The 21,163-nt window shown below is 43.0% G+C and overlaps 1 protein-coding gene across 5 annotated transcripts in view; it reads left to right on the top strand.

The window, feature by feature from the left end:
• The window catches only part of KTN1 (kinectin 1), a 78,191-nt gene that overhangs the window by 16,960 nt on the left and 40,068 nt on the right, over window positions 1–21,163 (top strand). For all 5 annotated transcript variants that reach the window (XM_030452130.1, XM_030452129.1, XM_030452128.1 and 2 more), the window contains exons 2-8: window positions 6,870–7,424; window positions 9,038–9,175; window positions 11,481–11,648; window positions 13,842–13,972; window positions 16,054–16,170; window positions 18,772–18,912; window positions 20,885–20,991. In XM_030452130.1, the coding sequence (XP_030307990.1) occupies window positions 6,902–7,424; window positions 9,038–9,175; window positions 11,481–11,648; window positions 13,842–13,972; window positions 16,054–16,170; window positions 18,772–18,912; window positions 20,885–20,991 (1,325 nt within the window). In that variant the 5' untranslated portion in view covers window positions 6,870–6,901. The remainder of the gene's footprint in view (window positions 1–6,869; window positions 7,425–9,037; window positions 9,176–11,480; window positions 11,649–13,841; window positions 13,973–16,053; window positions 16,171–18,771; window positions 18,913–20,884; window positions 20,992–21,163) is intronic.

Genomic DNA, 21,163 nt, shown 5'->3' with positions numbered 1-21,163 from the left:
AAATAGAGTGTCTGTGTTAACTAACATCAAGCAACTGAGAGCAGGCAGAGCCCAACAGATGGCACAAACAGCAGCATGTTTGGAATGGGAAATATTTACCTTGAGGGCATTTAAAGCCTTGAGATTGTGCTCTGCAAATGGCTTAATTGTATCAGTGTAATCAAGTGGAGAAAAACAAGATTTATTGACAAGTCTCATCCTCCTCTTGCTGGCAGCAGTTTGTAGGGGGTGTCAAGCACTGTTGAGCTTCACTTGAACAGGTCTCCTGCCCAGAGAAGAGTAACTTCAGTCTGGGAATGGCTCAGTCTGTAATTTCAAGTGTCTACAGCCTGGTTCTGTTGCTGCACAAATCATGCAAGGATTTAAATGAAACAAACTCAAAGCTTGAGCTGCTGTTTATTATGCTTCCCCCTGAGTTTTAGTTTTGAGAGGACTTCTGTAAAGGGAGCATGGAAATAGAGCTATCAAAGTAGAGTTTAAAAAGAGTAATAATTAAGAAGTAGTTTAAATTTTGCTATATGGGTCAAAACTGGCAGGGCCATTTAAATGTACAGGTTTTCTAGGTGGTGGATGCTTCCTGCACACCTCTTAGTTGTGCAGATTTCAGTGAACTGTAAGAAATTTGCCTTTGTTTTTACTGGGAGCTGTGTCTTTTTCCTTACATAAGTGGCATTGATGTGTAAAATCTTATTTTTCTGTGTTAAAAACAGTGCTTGGATGCAGTTGCCTCCTCAGTGGTGTTCACTGGACAGTGGTGGTGGGTTTTTTTTGGGAATGGATAAACCTGGAATGGGAAGATTGAGAAGGATGTTGAGTCGTGGCAAGGGCCCCCATCATTCCCAGCATTGCTCATCTCCTGAAATTATCCAGGTGTTAAGAAACCTGGAGGAAATTTGATGGATTTTATGGAAATTCCTGCCTGCTCTGACAGCTCAGCTTTCACTCTACCTCTTATTGTCACCTTGCAGAAGCTCTGCTGAGTTTTGAGGGCATCAAAAACACATTTTTTTTTTTCAGTGACACATCAAGCTCCTTAGAAAAATAAAACTGAACCAACCTGACTTCTAACTCTGGAGATTTTTCTTCTACTGTAGATGATGATGGTGAATGAACTACCTTGAGGGTGTTTTTTTTTTTTTTTTTTTTTTTTTTGCAGCCCTCCTTCCTAGAGCCTGAGCCCAGCAGGATGAAGTTAATCAATGCTCATGAACAAAGTCCCAGAGAGCTGGGTGCTCCCGTTGTGTGGCTGGGGAACAGGCATGGAGTGGCTCAGCATCTTGTTTAATATTGGATTTTATCTGTGGCACATTTGGGTTTGGTTTCCATGTCTGGAACTGGGATGGGATTAGGAGTGAAGCTGTTTGCCAGGAGAATCCTTTTTGCAGCTGGCTGATGGGGAGTGTGTCTCTAACCCTGTGCAGCTTAAGGAAAAAATACTCTTATCTATTTGAGGAGTTTGTTGAACACTTCATGGAGATTTCTTACTGTGTTCTTAGTGACTGGTGAATGTGAGGACTTTCAGTCCTCTTGCCAGCTTGAGAAAATCCCAGACAAAATACCCCAATTAAAGAAGCTGTTGCTTTAGCTAAATCATATCTCTTAAGCTGATTAGTATTTAATAATAATAATAATTAAAAAAAGCCTTGGTACCTATATTTCCCCCCTTTTAAATGTTAGGTTTTCAAAAAGGCAGAAATCCCTGGAGATTATGTGTGTCTTGGGATCCCAGCCTTACTTCTGGCATGCTGGGGCTAAGCTACCAGTGGCTCATTAGCCAGATGGAGCTACAATTTATTTGTCTTCTCTAGTAAGAGAGCCTGAATTGAATGAATATCCCATGAAATATGGGGTCTGTGTGGGGTGGAACCTGAGATTTAAATGCAAAAAGCAAAGGGCACAAAATCCAGAGCAGCTTTAACCAGCAGAGGAAGTCAGGTGCAAGTAGAAATAGAGCCCTGGGGTTCAGAAATTGTTATTTTCTGTGGCACGGGCTGTGTTTAAGGGAACAAAAGTGCAATTCTTTTGTTAAATGAAGGATGGGCACAGTCACTGAGCGGGTGTGCTGGCTGGGACAGATGTGGTTTGTTCCCCTTTTTTCAGAATGACTGAAGCAATGTTGTGAGCTCTTCAGTTTCTGAAGGAGATGGGAGCACGTCAGCAAGTGGGGAGCCTGGCACAGGGGCTGGGCAGGCAGGTTTTAAGAAATATGCCTGATAGATCATGTGGTTAAATAGGAAATCTGGATGAAAGGTGAGTATTTAACCAACTACCTTGACATTTCCAAGGGGTTAAGGTCACCGTGCCACTTGTTGGCAGAAGTAGAGGGACGTGTAGGTGGGATTTCTGCTGGGTGTGCCCTGCAGCTTTTCATGGAACTACACTGGAAAGCTGTCCCAGGGAGGGCTGCAAGTGGGAAAAGTCCCCTTACCAGCACTTCTGGGGAGGAGAAGGGATATTTTTGTGAGGGTGTCTCAGTTCTGTAGTGCAGGAATGGGGGAAATCCTAAAACGAAATCCATAGGAGCACTTAAGCTGATACATGAAAGTTTTCAAGTTCATGTAGCATTCATTTTTTTCTGGTTTAATTGAAGAACTTTCTATTTCCTGTTTCTTTTCATATGGAATAGGGCTTTTCCTCCTGTAGATTGTTTTTTTTTTTTAAATGGCTTATCAAAGTAATGCAGAAATATAAATGGGAACAGAGAAACTTGTTTCATGATTTTAGATTGTTGGAGGACAACTGGCAACCTGTGTGTGAGCCAGAATACCCCCTTGGGAAGGATGCCACATGATGAAGATGTCTTGACAGTGGGTGGATGGTGAAGGATGTCATCTTGTCACTCTGCATACAAGCCAAAGGCAAAGCTGTCCTTGAGAAGTGATTTTTAAATGCCCTTTCTCATGTTGGGCTGAGATGGGAAGTTAGTGTTTTACCACCAGAGCAGAGCTCTTGTTTTCCATTCCAGAGTGTCCTCAACCAATTCTAGGTACATCCTTTTCCTTTTTTTCTTTTTTTTTCCCCTTTGAACCCTCCTTCCCTGTGAAAAGCTGGCTTTGTGTATGTTAAATTCCCTGATGAACCCCGGAGATCAGATCTCTGCCTTGGGTCACATTGTTTGGGGGGGGGAAGCATTGATGTGAATCGTGCTCTGCTTCACTGGTATGAGCAAGGTGAGGACAGGAGCAGCAACTGAGGTTCCTGGAGCTGCTGGGAGGGCTGGAGCAGCTCTGCTCTGGAGCCAGGCTGAGAGAGTTGGGGGTGTTGAGGCTGGAGAAGAGAAGGCTGCAATGGGGAGACCTTAGAGCACCTTCCAGTGCCTGAAGGGGCTCCAGGAAAGCTGGGGAGGGACTGGGGACAAGGGCAGGGAGGGGTGGGATGAGGGGGAAGGGTTTCCAGATGGAAGAGGGGAGATGGAGATGAGATGTGAGGACGAAATAGTTTGTTGTGAGGGTGCTGAGCCCCTGTGCCAGGTTTCCCAGAGAAGCTGTGGCTGCCCCATCCCTGGCAGTGTCTCGGCCCAGGTTGGATGGGGCTTGGAGCAACCTGGGCTGGTGGGAGGTGTCCCTGACCATGGCAGGGGGGTGGCAATGGAGGAGCTTCAAGTTCCCTTTCAACCCAAACCATTCTATGAGTCCAGAGAGACTCTAAAAGTTATCATTACAACAGTGTGCTTCTGATGCAGCCCAAAGTGTTAAATGTTCCTCTGGTACAAGTGGAGTTAAGTGTGGGGAGGGGAGAGGTGGCCAAAGGCTCTGCAGAACCTGTGTTTCTCAGCCATCTCTGAGATCAGACCTTACTTTATCCACTCCATCCTCCCCACTCAGCCTGCTGTCATTACATATTTATGACTCTTCTTGGAAGCAGGGGAAGCTTTTCAACGTGTTTAGCTTCCAACAGCCTTTTCCTGCTTCAACTTGGTCCCACACAGGGGACACAGTGCCTCCTGCCACTTGATGTTTCAAATCTTTGAGACAGGACCTTTATTTCTCAAACCTTTGTCTGCTTTGCTGAGCACAGGATTTGACCATTTGGTGCTGGGTGCAGGGAGGGCTGTAGGGTGTGAGCCCCTCAGCTGCAGCCATGGGGTGGATTTCTGGCCATCTGGGTGCTGGTGTATGGGATGGGTTGTTCTGGGCTCTGGTTTGGTATTGTAATCCTTGCAGTAATGTGTTGTAATGATCAACTTAATTACACTTGTGAAAAATCTGCTTAATTACATATTTACATTAGGGATTAGCTTTTCCTGAAAGCATTCAATATTGACTTTGGCTGAGACAAATTTTCAAGATCTGCTTCCTTGAAGAGATGACTAATATTACATCACTTAGTGCAGGAAGCAGGTTTTTATCAAGTAGCTGTAACTAATCATTTTGAAAGCTCCAGCTTAGTTTCAAGCATCTGTGCTTTTTCTTCCCCAAAGACAAGCTTTTCCTCCCATCCCTTTCAGCCCTTCTGAAACTTTCTGTGCTGGCTTTAATTGTGGTTTTTTTTTTTTTTTTGGTGAGCTGTGTGGAGACAGAAAAGAAATACAAACTGGGAGGAGACTTCATGTTAAGACAAGTGTATTGTTAGTGTATTGAAATGTTGGTCTTTTCTATGGATAACTTAATGGGCAAATTAGAGCTCCCACTCCTTGCTTTCTCAATGCACTGTTCAAATATATTATCAGAGTGTTCAAATATATTATCAGAGTAAATCCTTTCTGTCCAGAAACTATTGCTGGTAACAACTCTTCCTTCTTGAGCCTAGAGCCAGGCTACAAACCAACCTCTGGTCAATGTGGCAGGGATGGCAAACCAGTGTACAGTAGCAGCTTCCCACAGCCAGAAGTGGAGGTGAAACCACCTGAAATAATGAAACCTGATATAATGAACCCTGAGTGCTGTCAGGTATTTAATTTTCTGTCTGCCCAGAAGCAAAGAGAGCCTGACTTCTCCCTCCAACTTCTCCCTGGGTTTTATTTATTCTGTGTGTCCTCAGTAGGAAAATCTGTTTTCTCTAAGTGGAAACACTCCAAGCAATGTTGCTTCAGAGTGTGGGGTATTTCCTCCTCTCCTGGAGTCATTTTGCTTATGCTGAAGCCTGTGTGAAGCTCTAATCCTCAGTTTAGATTGAGGAGAAGCAGGAGGGCAAACTGATAACTGTGCCCAGAGGCACTCACAGTACAAGGTGCCCCAAGGGTTGTTGAGGTGTTGGGTGTCTTGGAGGATCCTGCAGTTGGGCAGTGGCTGCAGATGACAAAAACTATGGGAGAGACAACCTGAACTTTTGCCTTTTGTTCCCAAAATAAGAGATCTTCAAAGGGAGAAGATGCAGAGGCATCTTCTCTTGCATAGAGGAATATGGAATTTTAGTATGTGCTTTGTGTGGTGTTTTTTAAACTTTGTCCAGCAGGAATTGTGTTTGCTTAGTTACAGTTTGGGTTGTGTTTTTTCCATGGTTTGTTTTGTTTGTTGTTCTTTTTTTTTGCCTTGGAACAAATGGTCTGGAGAAGATTTGGATTCTCCCTGCTAAAATCCAGGTTGGTTTGTAGTGATCAGTTGTGAAACAGAAAAATCTGGCTTGGCTTGGCCCCAGAGTTACATTTTTAGTTTCATTCTGTTCTTGTAAACTCTGGTTCCTGCTTTAAAAAAAATTAAACTTAATGCTTGAGATGTAAGTTTGTGTTTTCAGCAAATTATCCTGGAGTCATCTGGTCTGATAGTACCTTGGAAGCTGTACAGTGTTACATGCACAAAATAAGTAACACATCTCCCTGTTCTATACATGTGTGGAGTTTTCATGAGTTGAAAACTGGGTTTTAGACTTCAAAAAGCAGTTTGGAAAGTACCTGATTCTTCATGGTTGCTTAACATTTAGGGTTCTCTCCTTACTTTCCCTCGTTCCACTTTTGAAGCTGTCGTAAATCTGGGAACAAAAGGAAGTGAAATTTCACCTCCCACTTGCCAAGATAAAAATCTTAATTCATTATATTTGATTTATGGGGGGGGGGAAGAGTTACTCTGCATGTACTGGTCCTTTATTTCCCAGCCTCTGAAAGTGCTGCCTTACGTATTTTTGAAATCAAAAGCTTCAGCTTTGTGAAGTTCACTTGGGAAGGGAGAATGGGAAGATGAAGAAAAGCAGGGGAAGATGAGAACTCCTTTCTTCCAAGATCAGGAGTCTTGCAAATTGGTTCTTTTCCATCCTGGTGAATAACTTTGAAGCAAGTGGTAAATGACTTCAGAATGACCCCCCAATTCAGGAAGGATATCGAGGTCCTGGAGCAGGTCCAAAGGAGGCAACCAGGGACTTGAGCACAGATCCTATGAGGAGAGGCTGAGGGAGCTGGGGGTGTTGAGGCTGGAGAAGAGGAGGCTCAGGGGAGACCTCATCACTCTCTCCAACTCCCTGAAAGGAGGTTGGAGCCAGGGGGGGGTTGGGCTCTTTTCCCAGGCAACTCTCAGCAAGACAAGAGGGCAGGGTCTCAAGTTGTGCCAGGGGAGGTTTAGGTTGGAGATCAGAAAGAATCTCTTTCTGGAGAGGGTGATCAGGCATTGGAATGGGCTGCCCAGGGAAGTAGTGGATTCTCCGTGTCTGGAGATATTTCCAAAGAGCCTGGATGTGGCACTGAGTGCCATGGGCTGGGAACTGCAGTGGGAGTGGATCAAGGGTTGGACTTGATGATCTCTGAGGTCCCTTCCAACCCAGCCAATTCTGTGATTCTATGATTCTATGAAATTGTGATTGATACAGTAGTTAATTTTATTACAAGCTATTTTAAGGCTTCTCTAAAACAAAGCTAAAGATTCTTTTATTATTATAATTGGTGGGGGAAATAATGTCAAGGAAAACCTGTTCAAAACCTCTTTCTTTTTTTTTCTCTCCAGGTTTTTTTAAAATCCAGCTAAGAAAAAGCACAATGGAGTTTTATGAGTCTACCTACTTTATCGTCCTCATTCCTTTCGTGGTTATTACAGTTATCTTCCTCTCATTCTGGCTTTTCATGAAAGAAACTTTATATGATGAAGTACTGGCAAAACAGAAAAGGGACCTAAAATTTCCACCTACCAAGACGGATAAAAAGAAAATAGAGAAAAAGAAGAATAAGAAGAAAGAAGCTCAGAATGGGAACATCCATGAATCAGATTCTGAAAGCACACCTAGGGACTTGAAGCTCTCTGATGCCCTGAGCACAGATGAAGAACACATCACTCCTGCTCCCTTGAGCACCACTGAAGCATCCACAGCTGTCAGAGAAAGGAAGAAGAAGGAGAAGAAACACAAAGCAGCTCAGGATGACCATGTAAATAAGGAGTCAGAAGGATCCAAGTCTTCAGGCAAGAAAGTAGAACCAGTCCCTGTTACAAAACAGCCCACTCCACCATCTGAATCAGCAGCAGCTAAGAAGAAGCCTGGGCAGAAGAAGCAGAAAAATGGAATGGGTATCTCATGTTGCATATGCTTCTTGCACAGAACGCCAAAACTGTGTTCTGCTTTTTGCAAGGCTGCAGAGTGTCTTATCTCCCAACTGCTCTGCCTGATCTCTGTGAGGCAAAGCTCACTTCTAACCTTTTCCCTTTAACCAGCTGGTTGCATTTTTTCTCCCTGTTTTCATCTGGCAGCAATGCTCTGGTTTTCCTCCTCCTCTCCTTGCTTTTTCCTCTGCTAAAGGCGGTCGAGCGAAACAGAGGCTCTCGGATTTCTGCTTTGCTCTCTGGTTTGACTGCTTGGTTCTCAAGCTGCTGATGACCTGAAAGAAGTCCTGAGGTGTTTGCTGTGTGCATTCTGATGTCAAGCTATGAAAAAGGAGAGCCTTAAGGGTCATTTTTCTGATAAGGAAGGGCATCAAGGGGAAACTTCATAGCAGACTGTGCAGAACAAATCACTGCTTAAGTGCAGGCTTAATGTACAAAAGAGGAGTTTGGTGGCTGATACATGGCAAGAAGCACTTAGAGCTGCTTGCCACCTGCTGCACCTCTGTAATTTAAAAGGAACTGATGCTAAAAGAAAACTGGTCCAGGCATTGTAACTGGAACAGCCAACCTAGAGCAGACTGAAAGCTGTAGTCAGATTCACCTGTTTAAGTGTTGACCCCTATCTTCAGCAGAAGTTGACACATCTCAGTGTAGAGACTATGAATAGAAGTTAAAAAAAGAATAAAAATACCCAGTTTCAGAAAGAAGAGAAAACCAAAGTATTTGCAGATCACCCTTTTGAGATGTAGGCATGACAGCCTTGCTACAGGGAGTGAGGAAAAAGAGTGACATTGCTGCTAGATGTGCTGGATTTCTTTTTCCAAAAAAAAAAAAAAAAAAGGGGGTGGGGGGGACAAAAAAGACCCACCCACTATCAACAACAGCAAAAAAACCCCCTCAAATCTCATTTGTGGGTGTTCTCTGAATCTCTGTGGCATGGTTAAAATGTGGTCTGCAAGCACTGTTCTGAGGGCAGCCTCAATTAACTCTTATTCCTTGATTACAGGAGCTAACACCAGCACTGGTTTGGGTGTGTGTCAGCTCTGACAAGAGTATTATATAGCACAGGCTGCCCCAAAAGATTACACTAGAGACAACTTTATAAAAGAACAGTTCCCTAATGTGAAACACTTATTTTCTGCTTCTCACAGTCCCAGTAGCTATTGGGGGTGTGTGTGTAAAATACCCAAGTGGCTTCATGGGTGGTTTGGGTGGGGAATAAAATGCTTCCTGCACATGGGAAACTACCATGGGGTAACACACTTGCTGTCTGCAGTCAAACCTGGATTGATTTGGTCAACTGTTCCTTGCATTGCTGTGTTTTCTGTTTGCAGATAAGATTCCTCTCTGCCCAAATGTTAGGTCCTGTGGCTCCTGACACTGCTGAACCTTTTTCTATTGCTTTTGGGGCCTTGTCTGATAGGGGAAGTGTATGTGCTTGTCAGTGTGTGTGTATGTACATATGGATAACTTTAAAATAGAGGAGTTTCTCTTTTCTGGGGACTGGTTGTGACAGATGCACTGATAAAGTGATGGTGAGAATATACAGAAGAGCATATTGTCTTAATTGTCTATTACAGATGATCAAGATACTAAGACTGATTCTGTTGTATCTCCTGCCAAAAAGCAAGACCCTGTGCTGCTCCACCAGGAGATAAAGCAAGAAAATGTATCAGGAAAGAAGAGAGTCTCTGCAAAGAAGCAGAAAGTTGATAATGGTGAGAATACAGTGTGTGACTTAGTTCAGATAAACCTGACTGTTAAACCTTTTTGCCAGCCATGCTTTAGTTCTCTTCCTTTGGAAAAGAAACTAGAAGAACAACTTTTAATTTGAAAAAGGAGGAGGTTCCAGGTAGGAAAGATTGTTCAGCCTGAGATACTGCTATATTTTATGAACAACTGGTATCATGGAATGTGGGGTGATGTGAACCTTCCTGAGCTCTCTTGCATCCAAACCCCCATGCTTCAATTGAAGAGTAAGAAGTCAGTAAAAGCTGAGCAGGCTCTAAGTGGGTCTGAGCAAGGCATGGAACTGATGCAGTCATCTGCCCCAAACAAGACTGCAGGTTTTTTATGCAGTTGCTTTGACCACGTTCCTTTCTCACTCTCCTTTTGTTAGCTGGCTCTTGCTCCAACATAAACTGCTCATCTTTGCTGTCAAGGCCTTCACTATTTGTCATCCCTCATTCTCTGCCAAGATGCTGCTTCTTGTCTCCTCTTGGCTCAGTCTGCCTCTGTGTTTGGTTTTTTTGGTTACAATGAGTGCTGTTGTGTTCATGGCTTTTGGGGAGAACGTGACCATGAAGTTCTGTAAGGCCACCTTGTTAGCTTCTCACAACCCTTCTTGACTAGGACAGCTATGAAGAAGTTGGCAGCTGGTGAAGTTCTGGAGCAGACAATATTGGTCACTGTTTCCTTTATGCTTTGGTCAGATTTATGGAATCCAGATCAGTTGTGGGACCTGTTCAGACCAAGGTGGGGCTCCAAGTACAGCATTCCTCTATCATATAACAACTAAAAAACTTTCAAATTACTTCTCAATCATAGAATGTCAGATTGAAAGGGACCTGAAGAAGCCTACTGATGGGGAACCTAATGTGTGTGATTTGCTTTTTATGGATGTTGCTCTGCTTTTTCTGATGCATCCATTGCCTGTTCTCCAGGGGCCACTTTATGGACCACAGCCTTGTCTGCATATGCTCAAATAAGCATTGGAACCAGCTTTGCCAATATCAAAGCTAAGCTGTCAGTGCTACACAGAAATAGCTTGTGCAGTATTTGAATGCAAGCTGTTTGCTTTTAAAGCCACCTCTCCAAAAATGACAGAGCAAAAATTAGCTACAGTGGCCATCTGGATTGTCAAAGAGCAGTACTATGGGGACTTCAGGTGTTACTGACACTGTGAAATGTCTCATTAAGTAAATTAAATTAAATAGATTTTTGAAAGGAGGGAAATAAAATGAGGAGGGGAAGTTAATAAAGAGAGGAAGGCAAAAGGTGAGGGTGGTTGCTGGATTAGGTGGTGGATATTTCTGCTAAAGGAGAGCTCTCCTCACACTTGCAGTGTACCTGCAGGTTTGTGTTAGTGGAAAAACTCCAGCAGGTGATGTAGAAGGCCCATAAATCTATTTTGCTCCTTCACAGCAGCCAGAATACACAAGTGTTTTCTAACCAGCTCTATGCAGCCAGGGAGGCATATTCACCTTGCATCCCACTCAGTTCTCTACATCCTCCAGGCAGGGGGGAAGCTGGGTGGAGACGGCAAGTCCTGCTCTGTTGCTGGCTGTGTGTTGTCTGCTGTCCTTCCTCTTCTCCCCACTGCTTTTGTCTCAGCAGCACACACTGAAAATTCCTTTAAGCAGAGGCTGATCCTCACCCCCCTCTGAAGAGTGCTGTGTGAATGGAGACTCAGGGTCAGTGGGTACCTCTGGCTACCTCTGTGAATATTAATGATGCTTACAGCCTGCTCTGACAGATGAGATGTCTTCATTAAGTGCAGCTGAGTCTGCACGTGAAATAAGCTTGTTTGCTGCCCCTTCCCCATGCTCTGCCTCAGTGCTTTAGTTCAGTGGTGATGTCAGCTGGGTGAAAATGCTGGCACTAAGGTACCAGATTTTAGCAGAGCAGGGGCAAAAGGCTCAAGAGTTCTCATGCTTCAGGGGGTGCTGGATTATTTCAGACACAGCCACAAGTAAACCAGTCTCACTGGTGCTATGTAAAACTTTCTCTTCAAAGTGAATTGAAAGTAAAAATCTAAAGAGTCTTCTGCTTGTTAAAATGCTAAAAGACAGCTTTGGAAATAGAAATTTAATTGATGCTGTTAAATTTCTATGTGTTAAAGACCTTTACTTGATGAACTTGCCAGGGGAGCTTTAATGAGTGAAGCTATGAAGGACAGTAGAGGATAACTGACTTTTGAGGTTAGAGGTGCTTTAATCCAACTCTAACACATTATGCACTTCTGAAAATGCTGATGTTAATTATTAAAAAGCTTTAACCTGTCCTGTGGACTTCTGATGGCAGCTTTGGTGGATGAACCTCTTATTCAAGCAACTACTTATATTCCTCTGATGGACAATTCTGACCCTGGCACTTTGGAAAAGAGAGAAGTGGTTGAAGTAGCAAAACACAACATGAACGAGGGGATCCAGAAGAGCAGTGGCAAGAAACTGAAGAATGAAACAGATAAAGGTAAGAAATTGATGGTGTATCCTCTTTCTGGCATAGCCTGCTTGCAAAGCTGAAGAGGAAAAACATTCTGTGTATGTGGGGAGTGGGATCCTCTCTTATTTGCTAGGGAGGAGTGATGTGAGGGAAACATTTGTGGCTGCAGTGCACTATTAGTTCTTGTCTGTGCTCTTTTCTCTCCTGGCTTTGGCACTGCTGAAGGGGCTTTGTGCCATCTGAACCCTTACAATGCTGACTGGAGGCTTTTGTGTGTCCTCCCAGTGAGCAATGGGTGATCACAGACCACACAGATGCACGTGAGAGTTTTGCAGTGGATAGTTCAGGCATCACTGATAGGCTCTGTAGCCTGCAGCACAGGCTTTTGGGGTCTTTTTTGGAGTCTGAGTGAAGCACAGTTACCTGGAGCACATTGCTGGTGAGGATTTAGGTCTGGCAGTTTCCAGCAAGACAGTTGGAGTTGGTTAGCACAGGGGAGCTTCCTTCAGAGTCTCCCATGGAGACTTGGAGTGATTGATAAGCATTTTGTCCAACCCTGAAATTTAAAATAGGCCCCCATCCTGCTTGAATCATGGCAAACTCAGTGACCCAGGAGGTGAGACCCTCAAATTTTGGGGGCAGCAAGAGTGAAGAAGCCAAGTGATGGGCATCACCCCCTACTCAGGTTGGTGCAGGGGGTTGGCTTTCCAACACCGTCTGCTTTGTCACTCACCACACTTTGAAACATCTCTTTTTAGCCTTCTAGAATGCTCACTTGAGAGCTTCCTGGCAACTCTTTCTGGTATCCAGATTGGATTCCCACTTGCCTGGGGCTCTCTTTGTGCTTCTTACTCAATGGCTGCATCTCCATGCCCTGCAGCACCAGAGCCTCTCCTGTGCACCTTCTCATTTCCTTTGAGGGCTGTAACCTTCTGTAGGAGCTCCTAATTCGCCAGTGTCAGCTGGGATTTGCCCTCCCAAGATAGAAATCTTCCCCTATTCTAATTGTAAGCTTCTTGGGTGCAAGGGCAAGGTCTTCCTGCCTTCAGGGAGCACAGGACTTGGGCTGGGCCAGGCCAAGCTGCTGTAGATGTCTTGCTCAGCAGCTTGTGCTCTCAGAGTTTTGGCATCTTTCTGGTAACAGCACCACTGGTGATGTCAATGCAGCAATTACATGGCCTGAAGTTACTGGCCAGAATTTAGTTGGATTTAGGACTAGAGAAAAGTGCATTAGAATTTGTCAGTGTCCTGGAGTTTGTTACTCAGTGATCTGTTTCTGTGCTTGGTAATTTCTCTTAGGGTTTTAGCATCAGCAGCACTTTTTTGTTCTTCATTAATTTTTCAGACTCTGGAGAGAGGTTTTGGGCTTGACGTGTGGCTTGGTTTCAGTGGCACATTTGCTACTCCTGATTGGAAACCTGGATGCTTTTCCTGAGCCTTGGGATACTTTATGAACCAAGCAAGCATCACTTCTAAGCTTTTTTCCTTCAATCCCTTCACATACTTTTGTACACTGGTGAATATTTGACAGAGATACCAGATGCCTCAGTCTTGTGTTTCCATTTGCTTAAGTTAGGGGGCCACCTAATGATCTTAGTATGTGCAGTCTTTTTTTTTTATGAACAAATGATGAGCACAAAGAGATACAAAGGCACAAAAAAGAATTGTTTCCTTGTTTGTGTCCTTAAACTGATTTATATTCCTACTGCTGAACTCCTTCTGCAGCAGTTTACTTCCAAACTAGACTGATGGAATATTGTTTTGGTTTCTTTACATTGTAATCAGAAACGTGCCAGTTCTTAAATTCATTACCTTCTCCTCTGCCTGCTGCTTGTGGAGCCAGGCTGTCCTTTAAATTGAGAGCTCAGTTTGAATTACTGTTATAATACACTTAGAAAGGACTCTTCAGATTTTCAGATTGATGCTATTTTTCCACCCAAAATCTGTTATGCTTTGTCTTCTTGCTAGCAATGCTATAAATGTTACCAACTGTACAAACAATGGGATTTTTTTCCCTAAACTGTCAGCTGGCAGATTGTTATTGGATTTAAATCAGAGATATGTTGTGTTTGCAGAGTGTTTGTGACCCCTTGCTTCTTGGCATGTCAGACTGGAATGAAATATAATGCATAATGATACCCTATCTCATGCTGTTTCGAGGCAGAATAAATAATGCTGTATGGAATCCAAAGTAAATATATCCTCCCTTCTGTGTTGCAGAGAATGCTGAAGTAAAATTTAAAGACTTTGTGATGGCCATGAAGAACATGATCTTCACAGAGGATGAGGCCCGTTGCATCGTGGAGGTGTTGAAGGATAAATCCAGTGCAATTCATGATGCCTTGCAAAAGGTGAATTGTTGGGGCTGGAGGGAAGATAATTAAAGAAGCAGAAATTGCAAGAGATGCTGTCAGATGAGCTATATCCACGTGCTGTTGTGATTTTTTTTTTTTTTTTTTTTTTCATTCTGTCTTTGGAAGGCTTTTTCCAAGTGGTCTGTGCTTGCTTTGCATGCTGAAAGCAGTTGTCAGATGTTTGTGAGCTGCCATCTGCCATCCCCTGGGCTGATGGCTTTTGCCTGCTCATAAAGAGCTGACATAACCATAGAGAATGAGGTTTATAACCTGAGATTGCTGCTGATGGGCTTGTGTTGGCATTGAGGAAGGAAATCACTTTCAGGAGTGATCTTTCCCAAATATGTAAAGAGAATAAACTGCAGTAGAAATAAAGAAGAAGCTGCTGTGGCTCTGCACTCCCTCAGCTAATTCTGTTGTTCACACATCTGTCCATCTTATATAGCCATACATTTCTGATCTGCTGACTTCTTTGATACCTTTCATGGGAATCAGAGGGTAAATCAGATTTGGAAGGAACCTCAGGGGGTTTGTAGTCCCAACATACATCAGGGCCAGCTCTGAGGTCAGCCCAGGCTGGTCAGAGCTTTATCCAAGTCTGGCTTGAAACCTTTGGGGACTGAGAGAGCACAGCTCCTCTGGACAATCTGAGAACACTCAGCAGTTCTTTTTTTAATACTTATATTACAACAGAAGAGGATGAGGACCACCAGTATCTTACAAATATCTGCTTCTCCTTCCTGTGACTCGTTATAACTGTCTTTTTGTGCTTGTAACATCCTGATTGTCACTTGAAGTCTTGATCTACTTGAAGTCTTGCAAAGCTGTATTTCTTCTACAGACACAGTACCAGAACAGAAGAGGACAACTGGATATGTGTCACTTCAGTTAATGCAATATAGTAGCACATAATGTAATTTGGCTTGGAAGGTACTTCAGGAGGTCATGCAGTCCAACTGTCTGCTCAAAACTGGATTAACATTGAATTCAGAGGAAGTTGCTCAGAGTTTTGTCCAGCTAGGTCTCAAAAATTTCCAAGGACAGAGACTTCCCATCTTTCTGGGTCCCTGTTTCAGTGCTTGACTGAAAAAACCCAGTGCTGGTACATTTGCAATGGTATTGCCTGTTTCATTTGGAGAAGTAGCCAGCTTGTGCCCTTCATGTCTGCCTTTTAAAGGAAGGTTTGGTGTTAAAGCTAAACCTCTAGGATGAAAATATGTTCCTGGGTTTGTGTACAACAAAAAAAAAGTAGGTTTCTTAGATGAAAATAAATTTTCCTATCTGTAGCTCATGCAAGACATTGACAATATATTTTGTACTGCAGAGAACCACTAAAGGAGAACTTGTAGACAAATCCAGAGTGTGTTTGAGATTGACACTTCACTCAGTGAAGTCTGATAACTGAAGAAGTTGAAGCATGAGCATCTAGAAAGTTTCCCCTTACTGCAGTTAATCCATTTTTAGGACCAATACCCAAGTGGCAGGACCTTGGGGATTGTTCTTCCAGTTCTGTTCCCTGTGATGTCTGTGGAACTTTGTGTGTCAGTGTGCCAGCAGAACTGTAATTATGTCAGCTGCAACCTGCTCTGTGAAGTGGAAAGAGACCAGATCAACGTTCACTTTTTCCCTTTGAAGTGAGATATCTCAAGAGATTAATTTTATTGTGCTACACCTGCTTTGAATGTGGGTTGGCCCAAGTGATCTTGCAACTCCCTTCCAACCCTCATTACTCAATGATTCAGCATCTCTGCTTCTTTTTCTTTTCTTTGTCTTAGTGGCTGTTCTTTGTTTCCTCTAGTGCTACCACAGCAGCTCTCTTCCAATGCAGAAGCACCTTAAGAGCCCATTTATTGTCCTAATGGCTTCCAGTGCCACTGAGAGTGCATTTCCCTCTCTAATGAAATGGGTGCTGCAGCATCCATTAGCAGCAGTGTTGGGCACTGGTGGTGCCATGGACACCCTGGAGATGGATGATTTGGGGGCAGGAAGGGGTTTCTTCCTCTGAAGTCTGCTGCCTGACAGTGGGCTGTGCAAATCCTTGTGGCATGGTTGATCATTTTCATGTCCTTTTGCTGCAGGTAAGCAAGGCTGAGTCTGCTGCTGCTGCACATCAGCTGCAAGACAAAGAGAAAATGCTTGCTGCCATGAAGGAGGAGGCAGCTGTTGCAAAGGAGCAGTGCAAACAGCTCACCCAGGTAAGTATAAAGAGGTTCAGATGTGTAGAGAGGAGCTGTGGGAGAGGAGCCAGGGGCTTGGAGGACTACCAGCCAGCAAATGCTGGCTTCTTGAGCTTAGTATAAAAGGAAAGGTGGAATTTCTTTATATTGGAAAAGCTTAGGAAGACACTGTGTTTGGTTTTATGATGCTGTTAATGTATTTATGCAGAGTTATTTCTAAGGAGTTTTTCCAGAGAGTTCATTTGCTGATTCCTTCAGGCTGAGATTGTTTTTTCTTTTCATAAGCTTACTTAAAAAACATTTCCTTCTTGACTATAATATGGTTTTGTGGATGCAAATATCAAACTCTTTTGCTGCACTGCACTTTTGATTTGGTACATATTCTAGAGCTCACATGCTTGTGTGCTTCTGGACACAGCACTCGTCAGTTTTCTTCCTCTTCACTCATCTAATTTCTTGAAGAAGGGAGTGACAAAGTGTAGAATGCTTATTTAGCCCCTTGATTTGCAGCTCAAATTGCTTTGGACTTACAGGGATGCAGGCTAGTTCATGAAACTTGACTTTTTATGCAGGTTTCAGAGGAAAGCAGTTACAGTAGAATAATTAGGCAGTTTTGGACTTAATTTTGGAGTCTTTTAGGGGAAGGATTCTTATGTTTTGACTAGTTTGGCAGCTCGTGGGCATTATGCTCAGGAAGGTCTTGTTGTGGGCAGGGAAATCTGGATTATGAAAGGTGAAAGTAGTGTGGCCAGAGGCATGGGAGTTGGTGGGAGCCTTGGAAGGAGAGATGGGAAGAAGGGAATGGGCACTGTGAGGTCCTGGGAGAGCACAGGGAGGTGTATATTAGCAGGTGGAATGGAGAGGTTTGGGATAGTCAGTATGTAACTGTAAGGAGAAAGGATTTCTGTGTTTAGGGGGAAAAGGAAGCTGGCTCAGGATTGAGGGGGAGGTGTATCTGCTGCAGAAGAAGCAGAGGGAGTGTATAAAGGAATCTGAGTGTGGGATGTTGGTGTGGTAGGGAAAAATAACATCTACAAAGAGGTGCTTGTAAAGGCAGGGTGGGAGCTGTGGAGAAGTAGGGGCCCATGGGGTTTTATTTTGCCATTTGGATTGGGGGGAGATGAGAGGTGAAGAAATAAATGGACATTACTGAAAGCTGGAAAAAAAAGGGTAAAAGCAAAGTTGCTGCAGTGCAGTTGTTTAAGTAGCAGCATAAACAAAGGAAAAAGCCCAGCTTGACAAAAAACTCTTATAATTAATGTGATTCTCTTAAAACACTGCTAGAAGCTGCAGAGATATTTTGAGGTGTTCCTGCAGGGGTGTTGATAAAGGTGATAACTTCAGAGGATAAATGAGTGCAAGAAGTGCCTGACCTTGGAGGTATTTGGCAAAACACAAGCTTGGTGTAAGTTAATCCTCCCAGGATCTTTGGCAGTGTCTGGAGAGAGCAGCTGAGTCTAGAGGACTGCTAGAGGATGGTAGAATTGGTGGAGAGGTTGAAGGAAGCTCCTCTATGTCTTGGTGTCCTTGTTGTTGCATCTTAGCAGGTGCAAATACAGGTTGGAGAAAGCTTTGTGTCAAGCTGTTTGCATTTGCAGAAGAGGCTTAAAACAGGTGGTGTGACTCAATTTCCTAAAAACCTCCAAGAACACAGGCTTGGGAACTCGTGTCACTTCTGTCATTCAGCAGGAACAGCCTCCTGAAGCTAGGGAGTTGGATCTGAAAGAGAAAATAGCTTTTACTTAAATTAAAATGTGGGAAAAAAGCTATAATTATGCTGAAGAGAGAGAGGGCATTCAGGGTAATAATTCTGAGCACTTGAATTATGTGTCAGGGCTCCCTGGTGCTGGGAGGAGCTGTGTAGCTGGAGACATCTGAAGCTTAGGTGGTACAAAGACCTCATTCTCTGATGGGAGCTGCTGAAAATGGCACTTGATCATTTTTCTTGCTACAGCAAGTGCATTTGTATTGCAGAAGAGCAGCTCTATGGATTTTGTCAGGTGTCTGGTTGAATTACTGACTAATAAATTATTAATCTAAATAGCAATGTGTATTTTCATTTGAAAACCATCATAAGGCATCGTTCTGGTGGGATCCAGGGCTTCTCTGCCTGTTGCTGGGTTTTAATAGCCCATCTCCTGTTTTCAGTGCTGGCTTTGAAACCTGCATCAAAGGGATTATTTGCTCTAAAATGCTTTATAGTTTTGGCACAGTTCTATACTTGTCCTCTTCCATTTTGCTAAACCTGGAATGAAAATCTAAGCTCCATTCTGTGTGGTATCTGTGGTTTTAATTGTTGGGACTCCATGTAACTTGACCCAGCTCAATAGAAATACAAATCCAGCTCTTGTCTGAGACAAAGATTAGTGTTTAAATTGGCAAACTTCTTCTTAATAAATGTGAAAATATGCTGATCCTAAATCCTCAGAAAGGTGCTGGAAGCTTGGTCAGGTCTAACGCTGTAATTCCACCGGGTGAAGGTTGATGCCAACTTCGGTTTGATGCACACTAAAAATAAAAGGTTTTAGTTAGCTTAAAACACTGACTATTAGGCTCTAGCAAGGAGCAGTAGCTGATTTATTTTTTTTTTTCCCTTTTTCCTTTCACTTCCCACCCAAGGAGCTGGTTGCAGAAAAGGAGAGGAATGGGTTACTCACAGCCAAAATGCGAGAGCGCATCAACGCGCTGGAGAAGGAGCACAGCACTTTTCAGAGTAAAATCCATGTTAGCTACCAAGAATCTCAGCAGATGAAGATCAAGGTAAATACTTGACCACAACTGTTTTGAGTTGGTCATGCACAAGCAGGTTGGTGCTGAGAAATTGCTGCTTATTTGTGTTTGCTCACAAATTGGCTTCACTAGTGCTGGTGGTAATGAAGATGGGGAGCTTTGGGGCAGTTTCCTGGTTGAAAAAAACCCCCAGGGTGTTCTCACAGGTGACTTCCCTAGTCTGTAAAAGACCATTGCTAACTAAGCAGCTGGGTTCTGATCCAGATACTTTTCCTTTTTCCTGAAATGTTGAAGTGTAAAATCTAATTTAAATGCTCAACTGAAGCAGGCAGCTAATGATGATCATTTCCCAGCTGATAAATCTCCTTTTAAATTATAGGGCAGAGAGACAACATAGCATAATATGGAAGAAATACTGTTTGGAAGGGTGCTTTGCTGAAAATATTTGAAAGGCTGACATTTGTATTTTACTAGGCTTGTTACCCTCTCTTGAAGTTGTACTGTAATGGAGTGACCTTGGAAGAGTTTAAGCTGTTTTTTCTTAAAAAAAAAAAGTCTCCTTCTATACTGGTATTTAGATTTAACATGCAAGTATTTTTATTTATTTTTTTTTTGCTATATAAATGTCAGCATCAAGCCCAGCATGTGAACTTTCCAGTTTTAATACTGGATTGTCTGTCTTGGCACTTGGGAGAGGAGCATCTGTGCAGTTTTGGAGCAGAACCAGGTTCTCCTGAGCAAACATAACTTCCTTTGAAACTGTACAGACAACTGAATAATGAGAGGGTCTCCCTGATGGTTGGGGAGGATGGAGGAGGTCTGGGCAGGACTGGGTGGCTTTTGAAAACTCTGCTGTCACAGGCAAAGCTGGAGAAAGGATGGAGGAACCAGTGCTCTGGTTCAGCTCCCTCTGCTGATGTGCTGTAGCTTTGCAGAGAAGCTAAAACTTAATTGTCCAAGCTTCCAGTTACATGGGCTTTGTGCTCTTTCTTCTGTTGGAATCTTGTGTATTTGTTAGTGTTACAAAAAAAAAAGGTGGTGGAGGTGTGTAGGTCAGTAAAGAACCCCCCAAACAAATGTCCCAGCACCAGCTTGTTACCTGGGTTAGGGCTGAGCTGGAGGTGGCTGCCCTACCAGGAACTCTTTCCTTCTGTGGTTGTTACACAGCATTTGTTTGGATTTTTTTTTTTTTTTACATACAAAATCCTCATTGATGGGTCAGCTGCTTGAAATTGGGTCTTAAAAATCATGAACAAGTATTGTAGGAGTATGTGCCTGAGGATATTCAAAGCAGGCTGTTGGGCTGTAAGACCAGCTGTGCTGGCATCTGCATGTATGGATTCAATTTTTTACTTTTAATCCTGTCTTTTAATTTTTGTTTATTTTATTCTGAAGCAGCTTTGGCTTATCAGGGCTTCTTTCTGCCTCAGTTTTGAATCACTGTTGAAAATCCAATCCAAGCATATTATTGCCTAAATTAAGGATCTATTTCATTATCTTCAGGTTATTAGATGAAGTTTACTTTTTCAATATATAATCTTTTTCAGTTATAATCAGTATATTGTTATTTTATACTACTACTGCTATATTTAGAGGCTTTGTAGATGTCTCGTGGTGCATTTATTTTACTTCCCTTTGGAAAAATGATTTATTGATATCTAGTTATTGGCAAGTGTCTGAAGTTGAGTATCTGACAAGCATACAGCTGAGCAGTAGGTCCTAAATACTACTTGTGTACTATTTAAAAATAAAAAATTGCCTTGATGCACAGGTTGGTAAACTGATATAAAAACAGTGCATTTAGTTGACTAAGAGGGTATTTGAGCTGTACAATTTTAAGTGGAGAGTGGGTGTGTCAGGCTGTAAAGCAGCCCTCTGCCAAAAGATCCATTTAGTATTATTTACTTTAACTATGGTGATGTCTTATCTACTGTTATAAGCTACTGGATTTTTTACTCCTCCTTAGTTTAATCTTTAGAATTGATTTCTCTTTCTCCATCAGTTCCAGCAACTCCGTGAGCAGATGGAGGCAGAAATAAGCCACCTGAAACAGGAAAATGGGATCCTGAGAGATGCTGTCAGTACTTCTACCAATCAAATGGAGAGCAAGTATGTTAGCAGCTACTCTGAGCTCTGTTTTTTTTTTCTTTAGCCTTCCCTGAGGAGTTGCTCTGGCTTCTACAGCTTTTTTTTTTTTCTCCATGTCCTGGGCTGTCTGAATTTGTGGTTAAACTAAGAACACAGTTATTGGGCTGGGAAGGTAGCTGTTTGTGTTTGCATT

This window comes from Calypte anna, chromosome 5A, assembly GCF_003957555.1.
Source record: "Calypte anna isolate BGI_N300 chromosome 5A, bCalAnn1_v1.p, whole genome shotgun sequence".
Lineage (NCBI taxonomy): Eukaryota > Metazoa > Chordata > Aves > Apodiformes > Trochilidae > Calypte > Calypte anna.
This window is presented reverse-complemented; position numbering and strand designations above follow the sequence as displayed.